The sequence below is a fragment of the Alligator mississippiensis genome, chromosome 1, assembly GCF_030867095.1.
Source record: "Alligator mississippiensis isolate rAllMis1 chromosome 1, rAllMis1, whole genome shotgun sequence".
Taxonomy (NCBI): domain Eukaryota; kingdom Metazoa; phylum Chordata; order Crocodylia; family Alligatoridae; genus Alligator; species Alligator mississippiensis.
The window spans coordinates 253,211,304-253,235,331 of NC_081824.1; the positions used below are offsets into that span (position 1 = coordinate 253,211,304).

General features: G+C 49.7%; 1 protein-coding gene across 1 annotated transcript in view; it reads right to left on the reverse strand.

Moving 5' to 3' along the window:
- FSTL1 (follistatin like 1) overlaps nucleotides 1–24,028 on the reverse strand; it is a 75,974-nt gene that overhangs the window by 19,356 nt on the left and 32,590 nt on the right. Inside the window, exons 3-5 of the mRNA XM_059720504.1 lie at nucleotides 7,776–7,880; nucleotides 2,453–2,582; nucleotides 1,869–1,901 (exon numbers count right to left, since the gene is read on the reverse strand). Coding sequence (XP_059576487.1) covers nucleotides 1,869–1,901; nucleotides 2,453–2,582; nucleotides 7,776–7,880 — 268 coding nt within the window. The remainder of the gene's footprint in view (nucleotides 1–1,868; nucleotides 1,902–2,452; nucleotides 2,583–7,775; nucleotides 7,881–24,028) is intronic.

Genomic DNA, 24,028 nt, shown 5'->3' on the forward strand with positions numbered 1-24,028 from the left:
CCTCCCAGACTGCTTACCTGGACTGCAAACCAGGAAGACAGATGGGACAGGCAAGGAATAGGGAACAGCTGGGGGAACATTGTACACAACAACCATGAGCCAGTCACAGAGGCACAGGCAGAGATCCCGGACTGGTTGGTAAGGCTGCATGGATCACATTTGAAGCTGCTGGAGGCGGCATGTTGGGGTGAAGCACCAGGAAAGCTCCAGAGGAGTGGAGCCACACTCCCTCACTCCAGAGGAGTGGAAGCCTCCTCCCTCACTGGACAGGAGATGCAGTGGATGGCAGGTAGCAAGCAGTTTGGCCTGAGGGACTCCCAGTAACTTGGCTGACCCCAGGTGGGCAGGCGGGTAGCACCTAGGGAACTGGGAGGGGAGTAGCCAGAACCAAGGAATGAGGCTCAGGAAGAAGCAGGAGGTGGGAAAGGCCTGCAGTAGCTGGAGCCCTCAGGCTTCCAGAAGGGCTATTGCACTGTTTGGAATGACTCACCAAAGGAGCCCTGGTTTTGTTTATTTGTTTGGACTTGTGACCCTTAAAAAGTAAGGCTTTGGAACAGGGTCCAGTGTTCCTTAAAGAGGCAAAGCTAGAGGCAAAGGAGAAAGGAAAATCAGAGGGGGTACAGTATGAGGCTTGAAAGAAAAGCTGTCAACATCTGCTACAGAACACCTCATCTGGAGGCGTGTGGGCAGGGTGATGAGAAAGGAGGGCGGGGCTGTCAGTTAATACTTCTGCCACTGGAGGGTCCTAACCTTTGCCCCAACTACAACTAACCTCCAGAGACACCCAGGCATCTTATTCTTTTCCTACAATGAGGGCGCTTACTTGTCCAGAAAGGGTAGCACAATTGTTCCTGCACTTCAGTTGGGGTAATTCAAGTGTAAGACTCAAGCTGCACTTAGACTGCCCACTAGGGTGAGGTAGGCATTCTGCTAGCAATGGCCTGCTGAGAGGTGATAGCCCTGAGATCAAGCCCAGGGACTCCACTTTCCTAGACAAGTGCCCTGTTTCCTGCCCAGTGCTGCTTCGCTTTCCCTAGCCAGTCTTGAAGCAAGATCTGGCTTTGAAAAGCACTCCCATAGAACAGCATATGGGGCTCTGTTTTCATTCCATCTCTGAACCACTGAACTCAAGTAAAGAGAGGGCTTTCCCATAGTCAAAATGGGCTCTTTCCACCTTGTGCCTCTTTCTTAGTACTTCTAAGCTGCAACGGCCCACTGGAGCATTCAGTGCAGAGCCCCTCACTCTCAGAATCCTGCAATGAGGACTTTGCTAACAATTCAGCTGGCAGTGCATAAACCTGAATAGAATGCAACTCCCTATGCCAGGGCTGTGCGTGGGAGGGCCCATGTTGGGGGGAGGGGGAAGATAACAGGGAGCTCATCAGTAGCTTCAGCAGCTCAGGTTCTGCCACAGCCAGGGAGCCCATCTGTGGGGCAAAAGGCAGTTTTCTAACCTGTCTACCATCTAATAATAAATTAATAATGATAGTTATATAATTTATAAGGTTCTCCATCTTCAAATCATTTTGAATCAAATGGCTTTATCACGAATTAAGATAATATTCCTCATTTGATAGAGAGGCCTAGGCAGGAGAAAGTGAAGAGTATTGGCCAAGGAGAAACAGAAAAGCTCCTGGTTCCCAGTCCTGTGTGCAGACCTCCAGAGCACACCTTTCCCTATCTCCCTGTCAGGCAAGAGCTGGTTCTGGACCACACCAGTCTGCAGGTGACCCTGCAACCACATTAGGGGTCATTCTACCCTGGAGCCTTGCAGTTCCTCATCAAATGATCCACCTGCTTCCCTACAAATAAGCAGGTTGAGGGCTATGTCCAGATGTCAGGCATAGTGGGGGTTGGGGTTTTCTTACCTGGGCTTGCAGCTGGATTCTCAGCCTTCTTTTCTATTAATAAAAAGAGAGGATAGGACATTACTGAGGCAGGAAACACAATCACTGGCTCATTTAGGCCATGGTTCTAAGCAAAGAGTAACTCAAGACCCCTCTCACCCCAGGAGCAAACAGCTGATGTCAGAACATGGCTCTCTACTCCATACGTGCAGGTTTCCCATAGCCTAAGGGCACCCAAAATGTTTGTCACAGAGGGCCAGATGGACAACTGCCCAGGAACCAAAGCATTCCCCCTCTCTCTTGGGCGAAAGCTTGGAGTGAGCCCTTGTTCCTGAAGCCAGAGTAGGCTCTGCTTATGCAAGCAGAAAGGATGGACTTCAGGAGTTGGCCCATCTTCTACATCACTCCCTAGACCTGGAAGATGCTTGATGAGTAAATCTGTGACTGGAAATGATAGGCAATTGGGAGCCATTTAACCCCTCATTCTCATCCATGAACTCTGTCAGGGATCAAAAGGCATCTGCCTTCAAGAACAGATTCCCCTCTACCCCCTCCCTGGGTGGCCTTGTTTGATGTGGGCACAAAGCCCTTAGGGCTGGCTTTACCTTTACAATGGCCATCATAGTCCACCTGGATCTTGGAGCCAGTGAGGCAGGCGTCACGGTGTAACTCACAGTGGTTCAGGTAAGTCTTGCCATTGCTGCCACACACAGGCCGCTTGTGAGCTTTGCATTGCTGCAAAAGAGCCCCCAGAGGGAAAGCCTTACCCCCTGCCTTGAATCCCAGGACAACCAGAGGCTTCAGAGTCACCTCATCTTTGGTGCATTCTACATAGCTCCCTCCACAGGACTAGGGTTTGAGAGACAGGACCAGACTCATAGAAAATGAGGGCTGGAAGGAACCTCAGGAGGTCATCTAAGCCAACCCCCTGTTCAAAGCAGGGCCATCCCCAACTACATCATCCCAGCCAGGGTTTTGTCTAGCCAGCTCTTAAAAACCTCCAAGGATAGAGATTCCACAGCCTTTACTATCCTCCTAGAGAAAGTTCTTCCTAATTTCTGGGCTAAACTTCCCTTGCTGCAATTTTAGACCACTGCTCCTTTTTCTGTCATCTGCCACTACTGAGGACAGTCTAGCTCCATCCTCTTTATAGCCACTCTTCAAGGTAGTTGAAGGCTGCTATTAAGATGCCGACTACAGGGACCTTGAGGAGCTCATGTAGGACCAGAGATGTCTACGCCAAGGGGATCATAGACATCTGATGACCCCAAGCTTCACAGAGCTTAAAAGCAAATCAATGGTGTAGAGGTACCCCATGGAAAATGCTAGCTCTTAGTTTTCACTCATTTTTTGACTACAGAAAAATACTAGAGCAGTTCTTCTGTTTGAAAGGAAGAGAAAGACCAAAACAGATCAGAATACTGTGGATTCTTATTTGAAATCCTTGGATTTATCTCATGAATCATGTTTGCTCACTTAACACTGCTAACCCTGTGTGGCACCCTACACCACCCTTGAAAGGATCTCAAGGCAACACAGGGTGCCATGACACACTGGCTGAGAATCACTGGTCTATACAGTCAACTTCCAGCCCTGACAGTGGTGCCCCTAGGTGCTCTACACAGCTCTGGGCTGGCTGCTTCTTAAGCAGAAGCTGAGTCACTGCCTTCATATGACATCTGGGAATGAACTAATTGGCACGCTCACTTAACATAGCTAATTAGCCCACCCCATGCTAATTAGTTTGCCCATGCATCTATGGCCCCACTGCTTTTGGTTTATCTTGCCCACAGTGCCAGCACAGTTGCTACTTTACTGAATAGTCATAGCTCAAGTGTTCCCAAGGCTGGAAAAAGCTCATCTCTTTATCCAAGCATCCCTGCACTACACACAGCAGTCTGCACTGCTTTTCTAACATGTGTACGTGGGCCATCCTTACAGCAGGCTGGCTCAGAGAACAGGCACTACAGGGATTCCTGTGCCAGGCAAACTGCATGTTCACATGCTGCTGTATCCTTCCCCACATGAGGAGTCCTCTCGCAGGGTCTCCCTTACCGGGAAAGTCTGAGACACAGGGCAGGGCTCCATACTAAAGTGTTACAAACATCCAGGTCACACAGATGAAAGGGATTTTTATTTGCCTTCCCTCAGAAGCACTGGGTGGTGACTGCAGTTGAGGCTAGGGATTTTAATTGGGGTGTTCTGATGCTCCTGCTAGGACTTAAAACTAGAGGTTCCTGGTTACAGGATCCTGCCCTTCTGCTCAGGGTCAAACTAATCACCACATTTGGGTCAGTCCATGGGCTCCATCCCATACGGAATCAGCACATGGGGTTTGTCATGACCCAATGATTGTGTGTGCGCTTTGGCACTGCAGAATTATTTCCCGCCACATGGAGCTTTCTTTGCACGGTGCAATTCTCAGCTGCAGAGAGAAAAACCCCAGTGCAAAGGAGTTCCCGCCACCCGTATGTAAATTTGTTCCCCATTATTGGCTGTTTCTAAATTATTCCCACGTGGCGGCTAGCGATTGGCTTGCTAGCCATATAAGAGGCTTGAGCAGTTTCCGCCCACGTCGGAGATCTCCGAGAATCTCAGGAGGATCCTGAGAACCCCGATTCCGAGAATTCTGGAAGAAATCCGAGAGAATTCCAGCAAGGAGTCCACGATTATCTCGTGGATTTCTACGTATATCTCGGACCGAATGATGGTTTGATCAGCCATCAAGAATCTCTCCCCATCACCGGACGATCCCTGACGTACCCCTGCCCTGCGTGCTCGTTGAGAGTCACAGCACGGACTCTTGTATCGGTTTAGAGAGCTCTCATCGTTTGAGTTTTCTTCTTTTCTTCTATCTACAACTGTAACCAAGCAAGTTTTCCTGCCTGCACTGCGACCATCTACGGTGTAAGTAAAATAATCTTTAATCAACCTCTACGCGTCAGTGCCTAATTCTAGTCTGCCGTGCCGACTTCCCCGGCCCACGTGCCCGGGCTGCTGGCCACAGCCCCTCGGCCCCGACACGTGGGTGTCATAGAATCATAGAAGTAGGGTCAGAAGGGACCTTGTAGATCTTCAAGTCCGACCCCCTGCCTGGGCAGGAGAGAAACTGGGCTCAAGTGACCCCAGCCATGTAGGCATCAAGCCGGTTCTTAAAGACCCGCCACCCTAACCCTAACCCAGCACCACTTCCCTTGGAAGTTGGTTCCAGATCCTAGCCGCCCTGACTGTGAAGTAGTTCCTATGGATGTCTAATCTGAACCTACTCTCCAACAACTTGTGGCTGTTATTTCTTGTTATCCTGGGGGGCGCTAGGGGAAACAAGGTCTCCCCCAAACCCTTCTGGTACCCCCTAGTGAGTTTATAGACGGTCACAAGGTCCCACCTCAGCCTTCTCTTGTGAAGGCTGAACAGGTTCAGGTCCCGTAGCCTCTCATTGTAGGGTCTTCCCTGTTGTCCTCAGATCATGTGGGTGGCCCTCCTCTGGACCCTCTCTCAATGTTGTCCACATCCCTCTTGAAGTGGGGTGCCCAGAACTGGACACAGTACTCCAGCTGTGGCCTGATCAGTGTCGCGTAGAGGGGGAGGATCACCTCCTTGGCCCTACTTGAGATGCACCTGTGGATGCACGATAGGGTTTGGTTAGCCCTGTTGACAGTGACCTCGCATTGTCGGCCCATGTTCATCTTGGAGTCAGTGATGACTCCAAGATCCCTTTCTGCCTCCGTGCTCTCAAGAAGGGAGTTTCCCATCTTATAAGTGTGTTGCCAGTTACTGCTGCCCAAGTGCAGCACCCTGCACTTTGTCGTATTGAAACGCATCCTGTTTTTGTCAGCCCACCCTTGAAACCTATCCAGGTCTTTCTGCAGTCTTTCCCTCCCTACTAGCGTGGCCACCTCACCCCAGATTTTGGTATCATCAGCAAATTTGAACAGATTGCTTTTCACCCCGTTGTCCAAATCGCTGATAAAGAAATTGAACAACGCGGGCTCAAGGACCGAGCCCTGGGGGACTCCGCTGCCCACTTCCCCCCAGGTCGAATATGACCCGTCCACCACCACCCTCTGAGTACAACCCTTCAGCCAATTAGCAATCCATCTGACCGTGTAGGCATTGATGCCACAGTTGCCTAGATTTTTTAACAAGGATGGGGTGAGAGACAGTGTCAAAGGCCTTGCTGAAGTCCAGAAAGACTACATCCACGGTGACACCTGCATCCTATGCTTTTGTGACCTGATCGTAAAAGGCAATCAGGTTGGTCTGACATGACCTGCCTCTAATGAAACTGTGATGGTTGCCCCTCAGCATCACCCCTGATGCCGGCCCATCACAGATGTGCTCCTGTGTGATCCAGCATTCTGGTGTGACTCCACATGTCTGCATCCAGCCACACGCTGGTACAATCTAGTACACAGGGCCTTATCTGGCTCACAGGGTTTCCCACAAGTCCAAAAATTTGGCAGCAAAGGAGAGGCAATTAATGCTGCCACTGCTCCTCTGCTGCCATATTTCTGGACCCTTGGGCAGCCCCATTGGCTGGATGACTTGGCTCTGCAGGCTAGATCTATCCCACAGGCTGGGGGTTAAGCACTCCTGCTTTAGAGAATTTTAACAAACTATATCCTGGTCCTTGGAGTGGCAGGATGTGGACAGTGCCCTCATTCCCTGTTTTACTTGTGATAAGTTAAAGTGTGTTTTTGATGTCCCAGACCTTGTGCCTGGTAGTTGTGCATGAGCATGAGGGCTGTTCCCAAAGCTTTCAAAAACAGGTCAGAAAGTGCTTGTTTGGTATGGTCTGGATAAGGATGATCCTGCCTTAAGCAGGGGACTGGCCTGGATGTGATCTCCCGAGGTCCCTTCCCAACCTACTTTTCTACGAACAGAACAGTTGGAGACGTTTCCTCTGGTATCTCCAACCCAGTAAATGGTGGATGGAGTGTCACTGCAATGAAATTTGGCACCCGGGGCAAAGCCCATAGCGGAAGCCTGCCCTCGCCTCATGCACAGATCAGGAAGGCAACCCCCCCCCCCCCCCCCCCATGCTTCCCCGGGAGCGCATGCAGCAGTGGGATCTGCCCTCCCCCTGCCCCCTAGATGAGCCGCTCGCGGCTCTGTCTTGTGCCCTACCTGGGCTGGGAAGCACCTGTTGACACCTCTTTGCGTTGACTCTTGGGGCAGTCACCCCGCTCACCCTGCCCCCCCCCACCCCAATGGCACTGGGTGGATGCCAGGCTGGGTACTGGACTAGAGAGTAGATCACTCTAGGTCAGGGGCAGGCAATTATTTTGGGCAGAGCGCCGCTTACTGAGTTTTGGCAAGCCATCGAGGGCCACATGACAGGCAGCCAGGGGCAGATATATATTAATTTTCTAAATTTTTTAGGGGCCCCACAGACCAGATACAATGGCCTGGTGGGCTGCGGGCCACATTTTGCCCACCCCTGCTCTAGTGCTATCCAGTTCGATGCTATTCTTGTATAGCATCCACACTTGCCACAATGCGAGATAGAATACTAGGCTAGATGAACCACTGGTAACCCAGTATGGCACTTCTTATATCCTTATGACTCTTACCCCCATACCCAGGTCAGTGCCTGTATGCTAGTTCTCAGCCATAGCAGATACAACTGAATAGTGGCAGGGCACTGAAAGCTGTTGTGGGTAATGGGAGCCTGTTTCTGGTGCATGGGAGGAGACCGTCAAAGTGAATTACAGAGACTGTGAAAAGATGCATGAATATGGAGGTGAAACTAGCTGGGAACTGTAGACAGAAGGTGCTTCTTAATTTGGGACGGACTAAGAGCAACTCCCACTGAGGCCCCACTGGCTCCTGCTCCAGCCTCATGGATCTTTGGTTGGATCCTGCCTGTCATCCCAGCTCTCACTCTCCCTCCCCACCGCAGCATGTGGCAGCTGCTCCGGGCCCTACCTCAATGCAGAGGCAGGTGGGCTCTCCCTTCTCCGTCACTGCGCATTCCCGCCCGGCTCCACAGAACACATTGGCGCACACCTTGGATTTGCTCTTGGGCTCTTCCTGTGAGATACAAAGTAAAAGAAAGAGGATGGGTTACTCAAAACAGCACGCAGGTCATCCCACTGTCTCTCTGCACTACTATGCTAGTCCCCATCCTCCTGTCTCCGCTGGTGGCAATTCCCACGCACTGCAGAAGAACAGTACTTATGCTGGATAATTACACAATTGTTTTCTGGGGGGGGGGGGGGAGGGGGGGGGAAGAGGAGGAGGAGGAGGAGGAGTAGGGCAGGGAAGTTTCTGTCTTGTCCCAGGCAGTTAGTGGTTGGCTTATGTTTTGAGGCAGGCTGATTTATAAACCTCATCCATTTTTATGTCAGTTGGTGTCATAGTAAATATTCTTCTTCTTCATTCAATCCTTTCCTGAATCCTGTTAAACTCCTGGACTCAGTGTCAATCAGAGGCACTGACTGCCATGGGTTAACAGCACCTTTCATAAAATGATGCTAAAATTTCTCATTTTTGATCTGGTTTCCATTTGCTACCTTTTAATTGTATTCAGTAGCTCCGTTTCCTTGTGTTCCGAGAGACTATGATAGCTCACTAGCAAGGGCACTGAGGGAGACCCAGGTCTGGTACCATGTGCTCCCATTGACTTCCTGTGTGACCTCAATTTCCCATCTGTACTTTGGGGTAACAGACCTGCCCCACTTCATCTTTTAAAGGTAAGTACAGGAAATAATACAAGGTTAACAAGGGCTGTGTTAGTACCCTAGGCAAGGTAAGTAGGAGTGTGGGATGGACCTTCTCAACTCCAGCCATTATTTTACATTTCTTTATCTCCTTGTTTCTATTTCTCTCCCTGCCAACCTAAGAAGCAAGAAGTTTTCTAGTCTCCCATCTGACAGCTGTCCCCTGCCTCAGAAATGATTGCTCTTGTTGTTTATTTCTACAGTGTGCTGTGGAGAGGAGGTGACTGGGACTATACACAGTATTTCAGCTGAGGGTGCCCTACTGATTTATCTAACAGTTTCCTAACATTTCTAGTGCTATTTTCGATCCCATTGTGCATGCACCCTAATAGGTTTTTTTGCTTGTTTTTAAACCACTGCAGCATAATGGAGCTGGCATTTTTATTGAGCTGCCTTCAGTGATTTTTCTTTTTAAAATTACCCTGCACTTCTCTGTAGAAAGTCTCATCTGTCATCCTGCTGCCTGTTCCCCTAACTGGGCTGGGCCCCTCCAAAGAGCTGCATAATGCTTTCTTCACTGAACTAACTTGAATACATATTGTATCAACTGCTAATGTTGCTGCTTTTCCTCTTCATCTCTTTCTTCAGATAATAAATAGATGTCCAGGGAAATGATAATTCCCCTCTATGCGGCATTGGTGAGGCAGCAGATGGAATACTGCATCCAGTTTTGGGTGCTGCACTTCAAGAGGGATGTAGATAACCTTGAGAAGGTTCAGAGGAGGGCTGCTCATATGGTTGAGGGCCTGCAGCTAAGACCCTGCAAAGAGACTGAAGGACCTGAATCTCTTCAGCCTCCACTAGAGAAGGCCGAGAGACGATCTTGTGGATGCCTACAAACTCATTTGGGGGGGGGGGGCAGCAGGGAATAGGGGGTACTCTGTTTACCATGGCGCCCGTTGGGGTTACCAGAAATAGTGGCCACAGACTGAAGGAAAGGAGATTTAGATTAGACATAAGGAAGAAATTCTTTATGATGAGGGTTGCCAAAATATGGAATGGGCTTCCAAGGGAGGTGGTGCTTTCCCCGACCTTGGAGGTGTTCAAGAAGAGATTGGATAGGCATCTGGCTGGGGTACTTAATCCCAGCACTCTTTTCTGCCTGGAGTAGGGGGTCAGACTTGATGATCTGCCAGGTCCCTTCCGACCCTAGAAATCTATGTAATCTATGAAATCTATATTAAACACCACCAGTCTTAGTGTAGAAATATTGGGCACTCCTTGGATGACCACAATCCACAAGAATGAATACTGATTTCTTCCTAGTCAATGTTTTTTTTCTTCTATTTTCTCACAATTACTTTCTAGTTCATGACAGTACTTTCTCTCTCCCCCATAAATATGAGTCCTTAATATTCTCTGTAAGAGGAACAGGTTAGCTCAAAGGTGTCAAACTTACAGCCTACAGAACCATGTCACGTGGCCCACAGGGCTGGTAAAGGCACCAGCTGGCAGCGGGAGCTGGGAATGGGAGGTGGTGGTCAAGGAGAGGGGTGGTTGTGTTAACCCCTGTGGCAGCACTGGCTGCCACCACTGCCACTGCATCCAGATCTGCCTGGAAGGGCAGGGCAAGTGCGACACTCTTGGGTAAAATAAACTAATCAAACTTTTTCCATTTTTGATTTCTGTTCTAGGAATCATTTTACATTCTGCTGAATGTCTTTGCTTCTGGAGTGGACACCATGGCTGTTTAACAGAAGCAAATATGTGCAACAGCACAGATCAGGGAATGAATAATATTTTCAGTTATGAAAAGCATAAGGAAATGTTTAGGTTGGACAACAGAGTAAAAAAGCATGCTGCATAATCTCTAATGATCTATTTAAGATTTTTCTGCAACGCCCATTATTACACCAAACTCAGTGTCTGGAACAAAAAGAAACAAAGTTTACACCATATTTTGAAACTGAGCCAACCAGGGCTACAATTCAAATGCCTGGCAACAGGTGGCAGTATTGCCCCTCTGCCTACCCACTCCCATATGTTGGTGCTGCAGTCATCCCTTCCTCTGGCTGGGTCTGTGCTGAAGCTCAAATGTGTCTCCGGTTCTCATTAGGCTGTTTAGACAGAGGACAACTGGAGCTGCCGCGGCTATGGACACTTGGCAGAGACTCTGCTAAGGATTCTCCACACTCCTGATCCTGCCTAGTCAATACATCCTGGGCAGCAGCCCTGAGCAGGTTCCCCTGGTAGCCAAGCTGGGACGCAGCCAGGGGGCAGGTTGGAATGCTGGCAGGAGCACACGGCAGGAAATGATCCTTAAGATCAACTTCCCTTTTTCATGTCCAGGTGCTGGACTGGGAATAGTTGCTCTGATTCTTCCCATTAGGCAAAATGTGGTGGTTTGGCGTTTTAATATTAACCTATGTGGGCCATGCATCGTGCATCAGGCTAGAACTTAAATCCTGGCTACTCTGACTGAGTCAAGGTCAGGCTGAAAATAAAATCAGGTCTCAGGATGGTGCCTTAGGGATGGCATGGCTCATTGGGCCTCAACCTTCCTGCCTCCGGCTGCATCCAACCGGTATCCCAAGCAATCACTGGCAGGGATCCCCAGTGTGGAGTCTTAGGTACTGCTCAGTGGAGGGCAAAAAATACTGCAGTGGTAAAAGCACTTGTGCCAGTCAGGGCTCTCAGGCTCAGCTCCTGACTCTGCCAAATTATTCTTGGTGACAGCAAGAAAATCAATGCTGACTGAGGGACCTCCCTATGATACCTGGTGTTTCTTTTACTTCAAGCTCTACCTCCTGGAGTCCCAGGAATAAGCAAGAATCTCAGCTTTGGTTCAGTAGCAGAGAGACAGTCCTGATGGTCACTGAGAAACACACAAAAGAATACACCTGCACAGCCCAAATACCAGAAAGCAAACAAAGCAGATCACCTTGTGTTATGGTTTTAAATACAATCACTGTTAAGCAAGTCTCATGATTTGGGGGAAGGGGGGGAGCTGACCTGTGATTTTAGCTACATTTTCCTTTTTCTCCGAGTGTCAGTATCTCACCTGTTGCAGCAGGTTGGGATGATGTGTTCTTTGAGCGTGTACAGACATTTGCTCTGCCAGGACAAAATCTCGCAGAAGTTATTTAAGTCTGGTTGTTCTCAGGTTTTTTTTTTTTCTTGGAGAGGCCATTTTTACTCTGGGAGAAAAAGCCTGTATACTCATGGTTTCTCCTGGGAGAGCAGCAACTCTCCTAGGAGAAACTGAATAGGTGTACAAGGCCTTTGTTTATTAGCATATAGAACAAGAAGGACAGAAGGCCATGATAGGGAAGAATGCCCAAGGGACTCTAAGGGAAGACACTTCCTCTTTTCTATCTTGGGTGTGATTGACACCCCAGTCAGCTCAGGCACCTCAGCAGCCACCAGGGAGACATTACATTTAATCTGTGTGAGTGCAGCCATAAAAAGTCCATCATGAGATACTGGAATCCCTTGGGGTCTCCTCCACCAAGTACCAAATACTATTCCCAAGCGTCTCTGGACAGGGGACTTACTAGTCCCTTGCTCTTCATCCCCCGCCCAAGGAACTGGTCCTGAACACTCCGCCCTTTTCTCAGGACTGAGCACCACCCCTGGCAGACTTTCCTCACTACACTTGTGCATAGTGGAGCAGACCTGAGCCAGCTGCACATTTACCCTACCTGCACTGGGCCAGGGAGTGCATCTACCCACCCAATCTACAATAAGGGTGGGAACACAACCTAGAAAGCCAGTCCCAGCTCAGAAAGGGGGAAGGGTGGCAGATCCTGTGCACAGGACCTGAAACTGTGCAGCAGGGTCAGCAACAAGATATATTAACTGCCTCTTTCCCCAGCAGCCACTAGGTGCAGAGAAGGTGGTGAGGAAGAAACAGACATTTCCTAGGTACCTGCAGGCTGTCCCTGGCTGGGAGCAATTGCCATGGCAACAAGCAATGCAAGCCCTCAAGGTGAGATCTAAAATTAGGTAGTGGGGCTGCTGCTTCTCATCTCCAGCAGAAACTGCTAGTGAGGGCAGGCAAGAAGCCCCCTGCACAGAGTGATCCAGGGCTGGGGGCACATCAGAGCCTGTTTTCCTCAGCCCTCGGGACATGTTACCTGTGTGTATGTGCTAGCAAGAGCACATCACTGCATGGCTGAGTGTTCTACTTAGCACACACTTGCATGAGTTTTGTGCTTTTCTGAGTGTGTGTGTGTGTGTACACACCCATATACTGGTCTGCATATGCTGGCAAGCCCAGGTCCATACATGTGTCTGTGTCCCTACCTGCAGGGGAAACATATGTGACCATGAGCAGCTGTTTGTGTGTCCTATGTTCTGTGCATAGCAGCACATACACAAGTGCGCAAATGGCATGCAAGGGTGAGTGGAGGTGTGTGGGTAAGCATGACCACCAGTCTGCAGGAGGAGCTGGGATGCTGCACTGAGGAAAAAGTAAATATCTCACCATGTGCAGGGACCTGTCAGGTTTTTTCTGGGCAGCCTGTGTTCACTGCCCCTTTCCTGGCACTGTGTGCTGGTCTTCCTCATGCTAGGAACTGCCACCCCTCCTCCACTCCCCACCTTTTACTGTGCTAGCTTCATGTGGGGAAACACAGACTTTCCACAAGAAAACTAGGAAGATTTGGGGAAGGCCAAGACATGAAAAACTCTGCAGCACCAACAGCTCTTTGCAAGGGAGGATAGTGGCTTCCATCAGCAACTTCAGTATAGGTGACTGTGTGTTCCCCCTCTGCACACCCCAAACACATCCCAGGGCCTGGCAGGGATTCCTGGCATCACACACACAATGACAAGTCGCAAAGAGACCAACGTGCTGCAGAAGGGGGCACTGATAACCTTGAAAACCAAGTACTGCCCAAATTGCTTTGCATAGATAAAGCTCTTCTCCTCTCTTCTCTGCTCTGCTCTCTACCAACCCTGGCCCATAGCCCTAGCTACCCTGGGAAGAGAACTTGGGCTCTTCAGCTGGGAGTCAGTCCTTCTCTCACTGTTGATTGTTGCCTATGGAAGTTCATACCTCTCTGAACCAGTTAAGTCTCAGAGGGCCTTTACACACATGTGAGGAGCCTGCTCTGATGCGCTGGAAAACCAGCATATTGGAGCACGTAAATTGATGTGCTCAGGCAGCGTCACGTATCATGTGTATTAGTGGTGCAGCGTGTCTCCGCACTGAGAAAATGGCGGCGGAGCGCTCTGAACTAAAACATGTTTGATGTGCTTTAGTTCAAGGCACACACACCACTGCCATTTTCTCAGTGGGGACATGAGCTGTGCTGCTGACGCATGTGTTCCCGATGCAGTGCCGGGCACTTTTAAGTAGTACAGCTCACTAACGAAAAGCACTTGGCCCCATATTAAGACGGCTTGTAAAAACGCTCTAAGGCACCACCCTAGCCTGCCTTCTACCTGGCCTCAATAGGGAGCTCTGCCATTGATTGCAGTCTGAGTAGGTCTGGGTTCCTTCTCTTCCTCCTCTATGCCAGAATTACCATATTTCCTGGGAGGAGGGAGGGGAAGGGACAGCAGAGGGTGATGAGGTGGGGAACAGCGGGGCAGGGAGAGTGGGACAAGCAGTAGCTGTGGCTTGGGCCGGAGCTGCAGCAGCTGCTTGCCCCTCTGCTGCCTTGTACTCGGTTCCAAGATGAGAGGGGAAGACGGGGAACCTAGTCTTGGAATCTAGTAAATGCGGTAGCTGTGGAAACCTAGTAAAACTACCAAGACTGGTCATTCATACAAGGCCCAGTGCTATCGCTGGCAGTAACAGGGTTTTGCATCCCTGTCCTGCCTTAAGTCCAAGGAAATCAAAGTGTCTTACACAGACTGATGAGAAGCAGGTCAAGATTATCATCTCTATATTACACAAAGGGAAACTGAAACAGGGAAGCATTGTGTACACTAGGAAAACTGCCACTGAATATTGGCTAGAGCATCCTGATATTTCTAAAACTGCTGTGACAGCTTCCTTTCAGTGCAGTGCAATAAGTGGTTCAGGCCACCCAGAGCCAGGACAAACACCTAGACCGCCTGACCCCCAGAACTGTGCTCTCTCCATTGAGGGAGGCCAGCTCTGAGAAGCGGCCCTGAAAACCAATGGCCCTCAGCGTATGCATGGCTGGGGAAAGAGAAAGTACATGGCTCATTCACCTCCACCCTATCACACGATTATGTCTCTAGGCAAATTAGGCCCTTATGGAGCAAGACCTCCTGTTAAGATCTAGGAAGAGAGGCACCACATGCATGGAAGGAAACATGGGCAGCCTGTGTATATCTCCAGTGAGCTGTGTAGCCTTCTCAGAAAGGATGTTTCTGGTTTATGGCTAAAGAAAAAAGGCTAGGTTCTCTCTACAGCAAACCTTACCTCCCTTTTAGGCCAGAGCCCTTTGGATTTGGAGGCAGCCTGGTGTGACGGAGAGAAAATTCAGAAACTGCTGCACAAACTGAAAAGATCAGCAGTGAAACCAGCTAACGATGTCAGCAACAGGACAATCAATACATAACTAGCTTGTAAAATTATTGGTAAAACCTTGTTAAGGTGGAAGTTTCAATTCTCCCCTCCCAGAGCTGCTACCTCAGGTGGGGCACCTCACACGCAGTACATAAAGGGCCTGTTTGGGAGGTTTCTTTTATAACCGTTAAGGACTATTTATTGATTTTTCCCCAAATGCGGCCTAGGGTACTAATCTGAGACTTGGGTTTCAGCCCAATATCTGTGCCGAATCCAGCCCGCCCTGAGAATAGCATCCCATCCAAGAGGCAATACCAACAGAGGTTAATTAGGTACAAACAGGGGTTCAGAGCCAACTATTTGCCTCCCCCAGCACCAAATATTTTTTAGAGAATGTCCCCAGAGCAGGTATTTGCAACCCAGCCTCTTCTCTCAGACCCAAGTCTGGCCCACCCTGCACAGTTCTGAACTCAAGATCTGCTCAAACTGGATTGTGAGCACAGCCCCACTTGCAGCTCCCCAGTGGTGGCAGGTTTTATTGTTGCCAACAGGGTAACATCAGATCTGTGACAGGCATGTTTTGCTACCCAGACGCCAACGTGGAAGCCTCTGTGCTTCTAGCACCTTTCCTGTGGGGGCTGCCTTCAGCTGGCATCAGGCTTGCAGTACTGACAGTCCTCAACTGCCTCCACTTCTCAGCTGTGCCCTTCCCCAGTCCCCTGGAGCCCTCCTGCCACACTATAGACAACAGTCCCTAGTGTTCAACACCCTTCTGACTCTTTTGGTCCTTGCTCTTTTTCTTACAGCCTCTTCCTGTTCCATTCCCAACTTAACTTTGCCTCTGACAGTGCTTCCCTTGTCAAGGCATTTCATTCCTGACAGATCAGCAATGTGCCAACAAAGAGGCCAAGGGTGCCAACAACTGATGGCCAATGGGACACAATGCCAGGAAGAAAAGCATGGCTCTGGGGAAACCCCAGTTGCAGAAAAGTCTTCTCCACCCTTTGTCTGCCCATTCAAGTTAAATGAATCTGCACTGTAGGAGCTCAGGCCAGCCACAGGCTTCTCACATCCCCTGCTCTCATACCATACCATGGGCTGGGCCATTGTAAATAGATCACACCACACAGTGATGCCCCTGGAGGATCTGTAAAGCTTAACAGATTAATATTTCATAGGAGCTGTGTTTTGCTAATGGAAAACAACTCAAGCCAGGCATTTCCGAGTATACTGGGAATTACAGCATGTTCCCATCTATGATCAACCTGAAATGAGAGGCGGGTGGACTAGCCAAGAACTTGTCTGACACCCTGAGGGTTCAAAGGAGGACATTTTATTGGTTTTCCTCTCTTCATATTTTGGCATGTCCTCCTAGTTCCATCAAGGAGTGGAGAAATTCCAGTAGCTCAAAAACAGGCTCCTTCCAGGAGAGAAGGACAAGACAGAGGCCATGTCTACACTGGGGAAAGGCACTATGTAGATCAGTGGTGCTCACCCTTGGGCTCCTTGGGCCAGATGACTGGCACAGGGCTGGACCATGGGCCAGAACCCACCCAGCCCTGTAAGTCCAGATCAGGACCCGTGCCACCTTGGCCTAGCTGTACGAGCCTGGAATGGACCTTGCGTCCCCCAGCCCTGGGTACGCAATTGTCCAACAGGGCTCCCCACAGGTCCGGAAATTCAGCAGGAGGGAAGTGTCAATTAAGGCTCCCTGTTTTCCCACTGCCAAATTTTAAAATCTGTGGGGAGCCCAGTGGGGCCAGATGACATGGCTCTGCAGGCTGGATCTGACCCACAGGTCTGCAGTTGAACAGCCCTGATGTAGAGAGTTATTTAATAGCAAATGCTCCAACAATGCAAATAGGCCATAACAGCCCCAGGGAGTATTACTCCCTGGCAGGGGCTGCTAAGGTTGCCTCCCACAGCTCAGCATTCTGCCCTCATGGGCAGCTAATTTGGCTCAGCATGAGCAAGAGCAACCTGCTCAGTAACAGCTGTTCTCCTGAACCAAAGCTGAGCTCTGGGCTGGAGGGCACAGTAGCACAGACAGCCCTGAGATGTATCACAGGTGCAGCCACACAGATGGTAACAGAGAAGCCTGAGCCCCACATGGCTACACTACACTTACAGCCAGCAGGGAAGGGAGGGGGAGTAGGTCTTGTCAAAGCCTTGTGCCAGGACTAAGAGAGCTTTCCAGTGGTGGCTCCAGGTGCTGAAGAGGGGCCCTGTGCCCTGGGGAAACAGAGAGTCATTTAACAGGCAGGACTCGTGCCTCCTCTTCTAGCAAAACTGTTTGCAGGGAGCTGCTCTGCAAGCAGCTCCCCTGCAATGCAAGTCTGTTTTTTTTTCCTTTTAAGCTAGTGTCTGATTCCCAAAAATTTCAGAGTTATTTCAAACATAGAAATCCTATGACAATACTCTGAGGCCCAGTAGTAAAACTAAGGCCCTATTTACATGTTACACTTAAGGTGTGATTAATCAATTAATCATGTCTTAAGTTGTGACCCAGACACATTCAATCAATTAATGACATGATAAAACAAGGAATAAGCCACAAAGTTCTTCTACAAAAAAGTGTGATAACTTTGTGGCTTCTTCTTATCAAGCCATTCATTAAACATGTGATCAGGTGCTCCCCAGGCTGGGAGCCTCATCACCTGTAGGGCTCGCAGCAGAAGCTGTGAGCCTTGTGAGCTGTGGGGCTCGCAGCCATGGGGAGCTTGCTACTTGGCGGTACGCAGGGAGCTTAGGATCAAGATCCTGGGCTTCCCCTGCACAGGCAATAAGGCATGATTGGTTCTGATACTGGCCATCAGGTCTGCCGGAGTGTGGCAATTACCATGCTCCAGCAGCATCCTGCATCTTGTGTATCAGCATCCCTGCACTTTGAAATGGTGGTGAGGGCACTTTATTTAAAGCTCAAACAAGCTCTAGATAAAGTGCCCCAGCTGCCACTTTGAGGCGCAGGGATGCTGCTCCAGGCGCTTTAATTAGAGTGGCTGTCAGAGCCAGTCTAATTAAAGCACCCCTCCCCCATCCCAGAGCATGTGTATAAATGCCTTCTAACGTGAGGTACTAAATTAACATGCATTAGGTTGCCCTAATGCACAGTAGTGCAAATGCACACTTTTTAGGTAATGCTTAATGTGCAGTAGCTATTTTACTGTGCATTAGCGTAATAGCACCGTTTTTTATGCACTGCTTTAATGTGCAGTAAAATAGGCTACTGTGCATGATTAAAGTGCACTTAGATGCACCCAGGAGGTGACAGTCTTAAACTGTAATGAGGGAGATTCATCAGGTCATAGATTAGGAAGAACTTTCTCCCTCTGAGGGTGGTTCAGCTTCAGAAGAAGCTGCCCAGAAAGGCTGTGGAATCTCCATCCCTATAAGTTTAAAGAGTAGGGCAGACAGACGCCTGTCTGGGATGGATTAGACAGGGACAATCCTACCCTGAGAGAGAAGTTGGACTCGTGATCTCCTGAGGGCCCTTTCAGCCTGACTATTCTATGAGTCTATATTCCAGAGAGGGAAGCTGAAGCCCAGCAAGGTGAAAATGAAATGCTCCATATCTCCCAGGGTCTAGGCAGCACAAGAGGAAGAACACAGCTCTTTGGTACCTGAAGCCTTCTCTTTCCCACCCATTTCACTCAATGACCTGAGAAGTTCCTACCATATTCTGTGATAACCTCCCCCTTTTTGGGGTGGATTGTTTGGTGAGTGAGCCCTGGTATCACATGCCCTGATGTGGTTGTTATCAAGGATAGTCTACAGCACATCACATATCCAGACAGAGCTCTGTCAGGACACAATTCTCAATATTCAGACCAAGACTCTTTACTTCATACGCAACCTAAATTGCCCCATTTCACCCCAGGGCTTCTACCCCAGGGCCTTCTTTGGTCCTATGACATTGTCCACACCCTGGGTGACCTGGTGCTGATCGCAGTCACCCAACAAACAGCCTTTCCATGCACACTCAACAACCACACAGATGTCCTAGGAACAATATGGTCAGAGGAACCTGCAGTTTATTGCTCCTGCCAAGAAGCTGCCTCTGACCCACTGCCTGGACAGCTGGGTCTGTGGCGATTTGCGCTCTAAACATTTCTGAACAGGATTAAAAACCGACATCTTCCCCATACCCACAAAAAATCCAATGTGGGGAAGGGTGGTGTTAGCCTAGTGACAAGGTGCCCACTTGAGGATGTTCCCCTCAGACAAACACTCCATGTCCCCTGATAGCAGGAGAAAATGAATACCAAAAGAAACTTGCAGCAGATAAGGAACTCTGGACCCAAACTCCAGCGTTAAGGCATACTGCCAGCCTTTGCTTCTCTGTGCAAATCGCCCCTGTAGTATTTATTTCCCCTGTCACCTGTTCCTAACATTATGCATAATCAGATTCACTGGTTTCCAGGTTTCTACCTTGCTCTTTCTTTCCCCTCTCACACTTTACTCTGTCCTTATTAGTGGTGGGTATCTCTGCCAGTCTTTTGGGAGACCAGGGATCATTTCACAGTATGAGAAGGCTGCAAATAATTTAGGCCTTGGCTAATAGCTCAGCAGCAGAAATACTGCCCAGCCAAGTCCAAGGTCCTAGGTTTGAGGCCTGCCTGCACTCCCATGTTTCTTGTGAGACTGCATCCCCTCCCAGCCCAATGCCTTCTGGGGGTTGGGCCAGACAGCCCTTGAGGTCCCTTTCAAGCCTAGGATTCTGTCACAGAACTTCGCAAAACGTAATGAATGACATTCATGCATGACAGGTCAGGTTTGCTGGGCTAGATCCTCTTCATCCATGTTTTCCAACTCCAAATTTAAGAAATAAATAGATTGTTTATAAAGATACAGTATCTGTGGTGCATATACAAGATTTTTTTTCTTTCTTTAATTCATATATAAGATATAGGCTACTTTTAGAGGAAATATTTAATGGGCATGACTTATATTCAAAGGAACATGGTAATTTGTCCACAAACGCCTAGGGAGGCAGTGACAACCCACCAAAGATTCTTCAGATCAGTTTTGGAGGTGCAAGGAGCCCTCTGGGCTTGCCACCGCCCCATCCTGTCCTTCTGATTACTGCTTACAAAGGAATGAAAAGATATGGGAAATACCACTAAGAGCTGGGGTTATCTGGTCCAATAACTCCTCTACATAGCCCCAGTCTTTGATGAGTGCCACTCACTTTAAAGAGAAAGGGTGCCTATGCAGGGTGTGGGTTGTGTGACTTCACAATGGGAAATTACTGAAAAAAAGCAGGGTAAGGGGAACCTGCCAAAGGATACGAGTCTGGGGAAAAGCACGGCTCTCCTCCTGACACACGGCAGGATTGGCTTGACTCCACTGGCCAGTGTTGGCCAAAGATCGTGATGGTGCTCTGCAGACACACAGGGCTTGCTCAAGAAGAGGAATGAAGGAGAAAGGGTCTGCAGACAGAGGGCACAGGGCAGGTCTGTCAGGGCTGCCAAGATGTGACATGAAATCCCCATCAAATGCAGGGCAGGCAGATGGGTAAAAATAGTAAAGAAAGGAGGAAAGGTAGCTCAAGATTCTTACATGGTGTGATTTTTACTGCCAGGCACCAGATAACTACCCAAGGAGTCATGAATGGCATGTGCCCCCGGCAGCTGGAGGGGCACGGCAGCGGCAGGAGCATGGCAGTAGTGGCAGGAGCATGGCGGCAGTAAGCAGGGGAGCTCCCGCAGATGCCACCAGTGCTGTCAGCGGCCGGGGAGGGGGGAGGTGGTGAGCACTGACCAAGGGTCAGCGACCACCCGCAGCCACTGCCAGCAGTGATGGAAGCGGCCAGTGGGAATCACGGGCCACCTGCAGACGCTGCTGGCGTTGTCAGTAGTGGGGCGGTGAGTGGCGAACACCTGCAGGCGCTGACAACAGTGTCAGCGGCACCTTTTTGCAGGGGGTGCACCACCATGCATAGGGGGCGCACATACATCCCCTACGCGTCACCCCTGCAGGGAGTGAATGAATGTATGCATGCATACATGTACACGTGTGTATGTGTGAGCAAGCATGTACCTGTACATGTTGGGGGAGAGGAGGCCATAAGATTTCAGTGAAAAATCATTACTAAGGGGCATCCCAAGGATGCTGGGCTGCAAGGAAAACACATTTCCCCTCTCCTTGGACAGATCTAGGAAAAGCAAACTTGTGGCTAGGAAATACCAGTGATTTGAATGGACAGTTGATCCCCACTGCAGACCACAGAACAGCTGTGCTGGGCCACTTAAAGTACAGCATAAGAGAAACAGTGGACTGCAAGTTACCACTGTTTATTTCCTTTCAATAACACTGCCATGTTGACAACCCTGAAGACTGAAAATCTCTGTAAATCCCCCAAAGAGGTGCAGCCTGGAAAATGATAGTGAAACTTCCCCCATGTAGCCCTGCCGTTGTTTATGGCACTTAAAAGTCTCGGTGACTCATTTGACAATTGGGGTTGTAGGTTGTAGAGTGTTGGTCTAAGGACGTAGGCAGACAAGGTTCTTTGGCTAGATGTGATATATTTTATTTAGACCAACTAAATACTTGGAAAAAAATGTTCGTGGCAAGTTTTGGGGCACAAACACCCTTCTTCAGGCATAGGGAGAGTTTGCTGGTATTTTGTGTGCTCTCCTGAGTGGAATAGAAGCCAAAATGCAGAATGCAGGTCTGTGAAAATGAAAATGCCTGGCAGTGAGGATCAGAGGGAATGGGAGACAATAGGTGTGAGACAAGTAGGTGGGGGTTAAGGGGGGATCATTTGACAGGCCATCAATTAGCAGGCCAGGTTATTTGGGTAGATGTGATATCTTTTATTAGACCAACTGAGTAGTTGGAAAAATATTCTTTGCAAGCGCCCTTCTTCAGGCATAGGGAGTCTCTGCTATTCTAAGATCTCCCAGGAATGAAAGAAGCTAAAAGTGGTAGGATGTCAATTGGCCTTTTTGCAGAGGGAGTCTACACAGGGCTATAGAGAGGATCCAGCATAGAGGAAGAGCAGAAAACCCCCCATCAGTGGTCTCAGTGTAAAGGCAGTACAAAATCAATAACAACCTGTGGCGTCAGCTGAGACATGGCTCAGGGCTGGACTAGTAGGGAAAGCAAGAGTGAGGAGCACTGGCAGAGCTGTGTGGGGAGTCCAGGCCTGGATAAAAAGGGGTGCTGGAGTGGCAGGACTTAATAAACTAACACCCATAATCCCCCTGAGAAATCCTTTCATCGACTGACTCTAAGCTCTTCTTGTTCTTGTAATGCAAAGTGTCCAGCGGTCCCTGTGATTGTACCTCACAGCTTGCGCACACAGAGGGGGATGAGGGACCCACTGTGTCTGCACTGGAGGGAGGGCCCCAGCAAGCAAAGGGAATGAAGCATCCTCCCACACTCTGTAACTATGGCAACTGCTATAGTTGGAGGGGAAAATTTTCCAGTGGCAGGCAGGCTGGGGATCCCAGTCTTCCCAGGAAGTGCCCTAGGGCTTGTGATCCATGGCAGGGGGCACACTCAGCACAGGATATCACAACCACAAGCTGCCCACAACCCCCTTCTTGTACCGTGCTCCCTGTAGCCCCAACCCCCCGCCCTCCTGACAAAACTCTAGATACTGGGTCAGATCCTGAGCATTATATTTAGGTAAAACTGCTACAAACTCTTGCAAGAAGAGGGTTACAAAACAGAAGACTGAAGGGAACAGAGGGTCTGGCCTCACATGTGCAAGGTGCAGGACCCAGTGCTTAAGACTCACGGACTAAAGTTCAACCTTAAAAAGTCTGTTTGGTGGGGAACAATGAACTCAAGGGAAGCACAAAGGGGCCAACTTCTGCTCTCATTTACATGGATGTGACTCAGGGGTGGGCAATTATTTCGGTTGGCAGGCCACTTAACGAGTTTTGGTGAGCTGTCAAGGAACATGCACATAAAATCTTTCAGAAAGTAATATTTTCATAGACGTTAGGTTTCGTAGCCATTAGGGCTAGAAGGGAACTCACAAGATCATCAAATCCAGCCCCATATTTATAGACAAATTATAGATAAAAACAAATCATATACTAAAAATCTACTATAACATATTTTAATTTTATTTTAAAAATATTGTCCTGATTTATGTGTTTCTGAGATTGCACAATAGCTCAAAATAAAGACTTGCCCTTGTATGCATGGGAAAAGTGGGGTGTGTGTACTTGGGGGATAGGTGTGCACATGTGTGTGTGTTGGGGGGGGGGGGCTGCCCATGTGCTAGGTCCTGGGAGCCAAACTGGGGTGGGGAGGACAGGGGATGTGGGCAGCAGAGCTCGCCTGTGTGGTATGGCACAGTTGTGGTTTGTGGCTGTTTCTGTGGTGCTCTGTGTGGGGCTAAGCCCTGCCTGCTCTTGCCTGGGGCAGCCTGAGCCTCGTCCTGCCCATGCCCACCAATGGCTCCAGCTCCACAGCACGCACAGCTTGCTGGCAGGGCTGCAGTCACCTGGGAACTGCTCGGCTCCCCCTGCCGCCTCCTTCTCCACCTACCCTGATGCGCCACTCTGGAAAGCAATGGCAGCTGTGGGGATGCATGCCGGACACCACACACACAGCCAGGTTGAAGGGGAAGCTGCAGCTAGGCAGCTCCTACCTTAGTGCTTGGGGCTCCAGCTGGTGGCCACCTTCCACCCACTCTGCCCGCCCAGTGCAATGAGCAGCCACCTGTAGGTGGCCAAGTGAGTGGAAGGTGGCCACAAGCCCCACGGCCTTCGATGCTTCCCTGCACAACCTGCCGCTTGGAGCAGCGTAGCAGGGGCAGGAGGATGAGGAGCTGCTAGAGGATGGGGGAGCCGAGCAGTACCCAGGCAGCTGCAGCTGTATGGGAAGCAGCCCCGTTAGGAAGCTGTGCAAGTCGGCTGGGGTTGGGGAAGTTGGTGGGCACAGGTGGGAGTGCAGCGAGGACTGCCCCAGGCAGCATTGGGTAGGGCTCAGCCCTGTCTGAGCGCTGTGGAACAGCTGCAATCTGGATATAACCAGTTGGTGGGCATGTGGCAGATCCAATCAGTTGTGGGCTG